Source organism: Prosopis cineraria, unplaced genomic scaffold, assembly GCF_029017545.1.
Source record: "Prosopis cineraria cultivar Desert tree isolate PC_DT_omini unplaced genomic scaffold, ASM2901754v1 PC1, whole genome shotgun sequence".
In the NCBI taxonomy this organism is placed as follows: Eukaryota; Viridiplantae; Streptophyta; class Magnoliopsida; order Fabales; family Fabaceae; genus Prosopis; species Prosopis cineraria.
The window spans coordinates 6,266,052-6,273,639 of record NW_026555332.1 but is presented as its reverse complement, the minus strand read 5'-3'; the positions used below and the strand labels follow the sequence as shown (position 1 = coordinate 6,273,639).

The 7,588-nt window shown below is 33.7% G+C and overlaps 1 protein-coding gene across 1 annotated transcript; it reads right to left on the bottom strand.

The window, feature by feature from the left end:
• Nucleotides 1-204: 204 nt before the first annotated feature.
• Nucleotides 205-5,876, bottom strand: LOC129289770 (uncharacterized). The gene is made up of 5 exons (XM_054926531.1): nucleotides 5,426-5,876; nucleotides 4,275-4,311; nucleotides 1,633-1,869; nucleotides 1,500-1,547; nucleotides 205-853 (listed from the first exon to the last, which is right to left on the bottom strand). The coding sequence occupies exons 1-5, from the start codon at nucleotides 5,722-5,724 to the stop codon at nucleotides 437-439; spliced, it is 1,038 nt and encodes a 345-aa protein (XP_054782506.1). The 5' UTR covers nucleotides 5,725-5,876; the 3' UTR covers nucleotides 205-436.
• Nucleotides 5,877-7,588: the final 1,712 nt, after the last annotated feature.

Genomic DNA, 7,588 nt, shown 5'->3' with positions numbered 1-7,588 from the left:
GGTTTTTGTATTTGACCCCAAAAAGTAACAGAATTGACTTTTGTACTTATAAACTTTTTTAAAAAAACATTTATAAAAAAATGATATATAAATGGGGTTGCATTTGAGGTCAATCTGTTGATTTTACAAATCATTACTCCAAATAATTTTAACACCCATGCACCTGAATTCCTAACCTAATGTTCATAACGAGTACTTGGCAAGTACAATCCAAAATTTCTATTTTCATAAAAATCAATACACATGGTACATTTAGAAAGAGGTTAAAAAAATGGAAATAAAATATGCAGGGAGTGGATAAGAGTCTTAGACATAATCATGTTTTTATTTGACATTGTCTCTCAGAATGTATGACCGCGTAAACATGAGATTAAATCCACTGTCAATTAGATGATACTAGCAGATTAGTTGCTGTGGGTGAAGTTTTAGTAAGAAACTACCAAACTAATCCCTTTCTTCTCCTAAACCTATCAACAATGTCAGTGCTCATCCTAGACTTTTCAGGTTTGTTTGATTTTCTAGACTTGTCTAGGCGACTATCTAAACTGTTTCTAGAAGCTTCTGGAAGTACTGAACCCAATACAGATGCATCAGAAGTTCCACTCTCAGATTCTTCTTTGTTTGCTTTGCCATGAATATCAATTTCTACAGAACCATCCTTGCTAGAAGCTTTAGCTTTAGCTTTAGATTTGGCAATTGAGTGTACAAATTTCTTGAGATGTTTAATGAATTCTGGGTAAAGCTCAAGATTACAATGGCCACCACCTTTTACCCATAAAGGTTCATACTTTACCTTGCAAAGCTCCCAAAGCTTCTTTCCATGGGACCAATGCACAACTTCATCTGATGTCCCCTGTGCATTGATGAGCGACGAGGTGAGAGAGAGAGAGAGAGAGAAAGCCTATTGGTTTCTAACAAAAATTTGAACCTTCAAATTTGATTCTAACAAATTTAGGTAGCTTCTTGGTTGGTGGATTTAGATTTGAATTTTATATTTGAAATCTCATATTTAAAAGCTCTCATTTAAAATTCATATATTTAAAATCCTTTTGTATTAATAGTGGAAAAAAAAATCAAGGGAAGAAGAGAGACAAGTTGAGATTCAAAGTGAAAAACAGAAGATCGGGAATAACGAACTTTACTTTTCAATTGGTGAGAAACAAGGATGAGGAATGAGAGAAGAGGCAAGAGTAACAAAGGCACTATTAGTGAAGAGAGAGAGGGGGGGTCGGAGTGGATGAATTTTCAAACAACTAGTGTGTAGAGTGAATTTGAAATTATTAAAGAATTATAATAAAGAATGGATTTGGGTCAAATCCAGATCCATAGAATTTTATGCATCCAAATAAAGAATTAGGCCCAAATTTAAACAAATTCCCATTAATCTGAACATAACATTAAAGTTGACCTATCTACTAAGACTAAAATAGGATTAACCATTCTTGCTTTCTTAAAAGAACACCAGAATACGCACATTTTGAGAGGGAAGAGTCACTTACATGAATAACCAAAACAGGACAGTTCACCAAGCATATTTTATCAATGTTCTGGGTAATGAAAAGAAAAGAAACCACATGAGTTCCTACGTGAGGAAGGAAACAGATTAATTCAAATCAGCAATAAAAACTCTACCTTGTAAATATCAAACCAGTATGTCCGTTTTAAAGGATACAGCACTCTCATCCCAGATAAAATTGGACTGTGCAACACAACGCCTCTTAATTCTGGTACTCGTGAAGCAAGATCAAGTGTGGGCCCACTGCCAACAGATTGACCATACAATATTAATCGATCATCTTTCACCCCATATTGATCTTTTAGGCATTTATATGCAGCATCAATATCTGCATATGTATTCGATTCAGTTGGCTGTTTCAACAGAGAAAAAAGCGGTGTTTGTTCAGTCACATGAAAGAATGGAGCTACAGGTCCATAATAAAAATACATTAATGGCAAACATTGTTCATAGTCCATCAGATAAAAAAAGTAATCAGTCTACAAAATCCAGATTTTCCATAAAATCATTTAAACGCATCAAATATTTTTTTCTTTTCATATTCAATTCCATGTGAAGCTATAAATATTGAAACTGTTGCTATAGCAAATTATAACCGTTAATGAAAGTCAAACAATAGAAAATTCATATGACAATTCTCCAGTTGATGATGGAGAAACAACCAGAGGAAAGAAGTACGATGCTGCCACATACTCCAAACTTAAGGAACTCAGTCCAAATTGCAAAAGAGCAAGATTACTTCCACATTATTTCTAAAAGTTTTACATACTTTGATGCATGTGGTTCCATTCGCTCCAAGATGGAAGGAAAAAGGCACAAAGATTTATAATTCTTGGAAAACTGATGTTGTGCATTGTTGACAACCACCAGGAACAGTCACACTCACTAAAATGACTGGGGCATCCTGTTTCCCAGAGAAGCTCGCTCACTGACAGAACGATATAGGCTTAAAGGAATCGAGAACAACATAACATCAAAAGGAATTCTAGCGAGATTGAATTAAATAACCCAAGCCAAGATGGCAGCAGCGGCCTCTACCAGTTAGTGCCAGCCTGCTTGTGATGGGGATCAATCTGAGATGACTCACGAGTGGTTAACTGAAGCAGGACTAATGACTGACCTTTGGACAATTGCTTTTTGTACTCCTAAAGTAAGGTTTAATAAACAATTTCGAAAAAAAAAAATTGTGTGATCGCCAAAGTTAAATTAATTCCCATTTGATCCTCCTGAGTCCAGACAAAAGGTTCAAAGCCGCACAATAAATGCCAGCATTTAACTTTAAAACAAGTTATCAAGTTTCACAGGTCATGCTGTGATAAAATTTTCCTTTCCTTACCATTTCAGCAAAACATTGAACCTAAACAAAACCACGTTAGAAAGTTTGCTGTCAAATAATAGTAAGAAAAAAGAACCGAGACCATATGGTATAATCATACAGGATGGTATGGCAATCATCAAATACAACCCAAAGTCAGCTTTTCTAAGAAAGTCCTAAGAAATTCTCAAGGTGGTTTCATGTGCTTTTGGCAGCAGTTATATTTTCTACAGAATGGGCCAGTAATGTAGTGTAGAGGTCAGACATTGGAGATAAAATATGAGAATAAAAGGCAGGTAAGAAAAGAAATAAAGGAAAATTGGTAATCACTGAAAACTACTAACCAAATCTTAATAAGCTAGAGAATAGCCAGTGTATAATAATCCCTACAAAGAAGCAAACCTTAAAGCACCCTAGTTTTTTAGGATATGAAATACCATGTCAATATTTGGTAGCAAACCAAATAAAAACTCTACTTGATTACAAGAATATTAAATAAACCAAAATATTGTCCATTAAATTTAATGTCTATTAAATTTAAATCCTATTTCCTGATAAGGCTTGTTGTTGTTGTTCCCAATATTAATACTGATGGCTAAATTAGAAACATCAAATCAAAACCTAAATGCGCACAAGGACTTGCCTTTTCAGTGAAGATAAGATGCAATGAGAAAGAAAAGATGAAACAAAAGAAAAATCATAATAAAAAACCTAATAACAATTTAGCTTAAGTTAACATGATGAAAGATAAAGCTAACAATCTCATCACTCTGATCCCTAGGGCTCCCTAGGGGGCACGGCATGCCATCTCTCTTCACTTTTGTAGTTCAACTCTGCATTGTACATCCCCAGATGTTTGCCATCTGCCACATCTCTCATCTTAGGTGATAATCTCTAAATGTAACAACAGGCCTTGATTGATGACAAACCACTTTGCATTGAGCAGTCTCTCAAATGATATTTACACTCAAAGCAAAACCAATCAGTATTTTCTTCCATCCTCAATTCTTTCCAATATATGAATCTGATGAGGATGGAGCTACAGCAGAAGAAAAGGACCAAAATGATTTTCAGTTCTTCAACCCTAGCCATGGGTTGAAAATGGAATATGCCTATAAAAGACCATGGGTTATAAATACAGAGAAGAAACCAAGCTTCTGGCCATGGGATAAAAATACTTGTATCTTCCCTGTTTGCCAGGTTGGGTACTCAGGATAGCTAATTCAACAAACTGCAGAAAGTGTGATTTGGGTTAATAATACTCTTCTTCATAGCAGTACCTAGGCCCCAGAGATCCTCTCCTCCTTTCATGTCCTAATATATCACTTGTATCTTTGGCAAGAAATGCAAAAGGATATTTTGGCCATTTTAAATACAATGACATGAAGATAACTCAACTCTGTGTAAAGAAGTAAAGAAGAATTCAAAAGACAGGCAACTGACCTTTCCTGTTGATCGTCCATAACCAGAGTAATCATAACTGCAGCAAAGAACAATATAAAGATAGTTATTATATAATCTCAGGGAACAGAAAAACATTGTGCCAGAAAAAGCCATTTAGAAAACAGAAATATTGAAAATACAACACTTCATTATAACTAAACCATTCCCATACATATTTTAACATGAATATAACTAAAGAATTTCATTTAAAATATTCTACTTAAAGAAATTCAAGACAAACCCAGTTTTGAGGCGGCTTTAAAGCAGATTTCTAAACTGTTCACAAGGTTGTCAAATGTTAAGGTGGGCACTAAATTGGGAGTCCAAAACAGGTTGTCACACTTTCGATTCTCCTTTGGATTCCTAGCCTTGCTGGAAGACAACAATACTGAACCAGGACAGGTGAGGTCAATTCAAAAATGGTGGTATCTTTGGTTTTAAAATTTCAAATGTTGAATGATGAACGGGAATTGTAATGAGCAGAAGAATGCAATGATAAACAAGGCTTTGAATCAATTTATTATGTAATAAGAACATGACACACATTGCGCGTGCGCGTGCGCGTGCGTGTTGTGTTTTAAATAAAATGGGACAGCCAAAATAAAACTCCAAAAACAGGGGCTGGTTGCCCATTTATAAGCAAAAGAGGGACTAAAATAAATCTAGGCCCCAAATACCAAAAAGCCGAAACTCAATCATAAACCCTAATTAACAAATCGATTCAGAAGACTTATGAAAGTGGCATTTCCATCATTTGCAGTTTTCTACAGATGTTAGGAACCTTCCCGTTCTTGAAAGTACTTCTCGGAGTACAAGGGCCTTTAAAGACAAGAGTATGGACCAAGAGGGGGGAAAAACAAAAGAAAAGGCAGTTGTACTATAAACACGAGGAGCACTCAATTAGAGCTAAATTATAGGACAAACTGTTGCATATGCCCATTCCAGCACAAAACGATGTTTAATAACTACAAAGGAAATTAATGATTGAACAAATAAGAATCGTTCACTTTTTTACGAGTATTACTAATCAATCTACGCAACTCCCAGAAATATTATGCATCCAAGAACATTTCCAAACAATGTTAAGCTCAGTTTTAAAGGTTGAAAAATAACAGATAATAGCAAAGAAGAAAGAGCTATGATTATCATACCCCATAACATTGAGGCGAAGTCTTCTGCTCAATTCGACGAAGAGCTCAAACATCTGACCCAAATCAGCAGCATTGCCATGTGAGTAAAGCATAGTACCTGTCGCCTTGTGATGCTTGACATAAACAGCAGCGATATCGTTGCCTCGCCGAGTCCGAAGCTTAAGAACATCAACGTTGTCCTTCATGGGGACCTCAGGAATAGAAAATCGACCAGCTTGGTCGGAGATCAAAGTGTAGGAAGGTGGGTTTGGGGGGAAGAAGGCGAATTTGGCGGCGATTGAAGAGGTGACTCCGCCCATGTCTTCTTATAATCCAAAGGCCCAGAATTCATAAAGGCAGGAACTTCTTGTGATCTTTCAGTTGCAGAAGATGAACAGGCATGGAGGAGCACAAGGCGGCGCGTGGGTACTTGCAAGGAAGGGGGGGCCAAATGCATCAATCAACTTTTTAAACGTTGAAGGCTCTGATTTCATTGGGAGTGAGACTTCTCAATGCGACATTGCGCAGTTGTCGAGTGAGTGACGGTGACTTTAAATGTTGTGCGGTTATGTAGTCTTGCAGACATAATAATACCAAATTAACTACCACACTCTAGCCGGGGAAAAAAAGGCAGTTAAACCCTCTCCGCCACTGTATATAGCTGTTTTTAATGGAATTACGTAAATTAATAAAAATTAATTATTTAAATACTCATTCATAAAATTAATTAAATTATTTTACTTTTTTATTTTCAGATTAAATTTATTATTAAAATATAATATATCTATTATAATTAATCCTTAACTGACTGAATCTTTTCTTTATTTTTTGGTGAATCATTCCTTTTTTCTCTGATTATAAAATTACCGATGCCTTTTTTCATTGTAGAGTTTTTCTTTTTTATCCCTCTCTATTTTTTCTAAGAACATTATGAAGAGGACATTAGATATTGAAGAGGAATTTTTATTTTTGGAAACAGAAGACTGGGCTAAAATCTATATCTATCATAAGATTTTCACCATCTTCACATATATCGATAACATCAAATTTTTTTACGGATTGTGTTGATTTATTTTAGGCAAATGATTATATATTTTTCATGTTACTAATCTGCGATACTATATCATTGATGTGTGTGTGTATCAATGATAAACAGGTTTATGTCTGATTGTCTAGTTTTATTGATCTATGATAGTAAATCAATGATATACAATAATATATCAATGATGTAATATCGCAAATCAGTAACATGTAAAACACATAATCATTTGTCTAAAACAAATCAAACACAATTCACAAAATTTTTTAGACATTTAGTTTATCACAGAGAGTCAAATATCTAAACTAATAAAATAAAAAATCATGAATCTATAGATCCATTTTCCTGCCGACATGCTCTGTTCTATCGAGTATCGTCAATGTCTCTTACCTCGCATTTGTCTCTCATGGTCATGACTGTAGCTCGCTTACATTGCTATGTTGTCTCGCGTTTGTCTCTCTCACATCCAGTTTTGTCTTTTTTATCGCATTCATCTCTCTTGTTCCAAAGATTTCTTGTTTTGAATCTTTTGGTATTTTGCAAAAGTATATATTAAAAGGGTAGTTTTGTAAATTAATTATAAACTAAATATTAAAAGGCCATTTTTAAAATTTAACAAAGATAGGCTATTTTTTTTTACTTAGTCTTATGATATGGTTATGTGTACAAAATCCCCTTTATCTTTTACTTTTTCAATTTAATAAGTGTATAGTGGTTCATTCATTAAAAAAATTATACTAACAACATCTTACTCTCTCTGTTTTTATTTATAGAAGAAACTATCATTTTTAACTTATTTTTTTATATAAGCAAAATTATATTTTTAATAAGCATTTATTGTAAACTTTGTAAACTTTAAATTAGCCCTCATAATTTTATCATTCATAATATAAAAAATAATTAATAAAGGTTTATTAACACAATTAATAAAGGTATTATAATTTAATTTTTTTATTTTCAAACACAATTAATATAGTTAATATATTTTTAAACAGTGAAATATAGTTTTTTTTTTTTTTATAGATAGAAAACAGAGGGAGTATATTTAGAGACAAAAAAATTTAAAAATCTCTTATATATAAAGGTGGAAGGGGTACATTATTAAATGTGTAAAAATGATTATAAATTAAAAGTCAATACTGTAT

What these genes read in the sequence shown, in the direction of transcription:
- LOC129289770 (XM_054926531.1), bottom strand. Translation starts at nt 5,724, where the DNA reads ATGGGCGGAGTCACCTCTTCAATCGCCGCCAAATTCGCCTTCTTCCCC. An exon ending in CTTCGCCTCAATGTTATGGG is followed by an intron (nt 4,312 to 5,425) that starts GTATGATAATCA and finishes TCTTTGCTGCAG; the next exon opens with TTATGATTACTCTGGTTATG. An exon ending in GTCCTGTTTTGGTTATTCAT is followed by an intron (nt 854 to 1,499) that starts GTAAGTGACTCT and finishes ATCAATGCACAG; the next exon opens with GGGACATCAGATGAAGTTGT.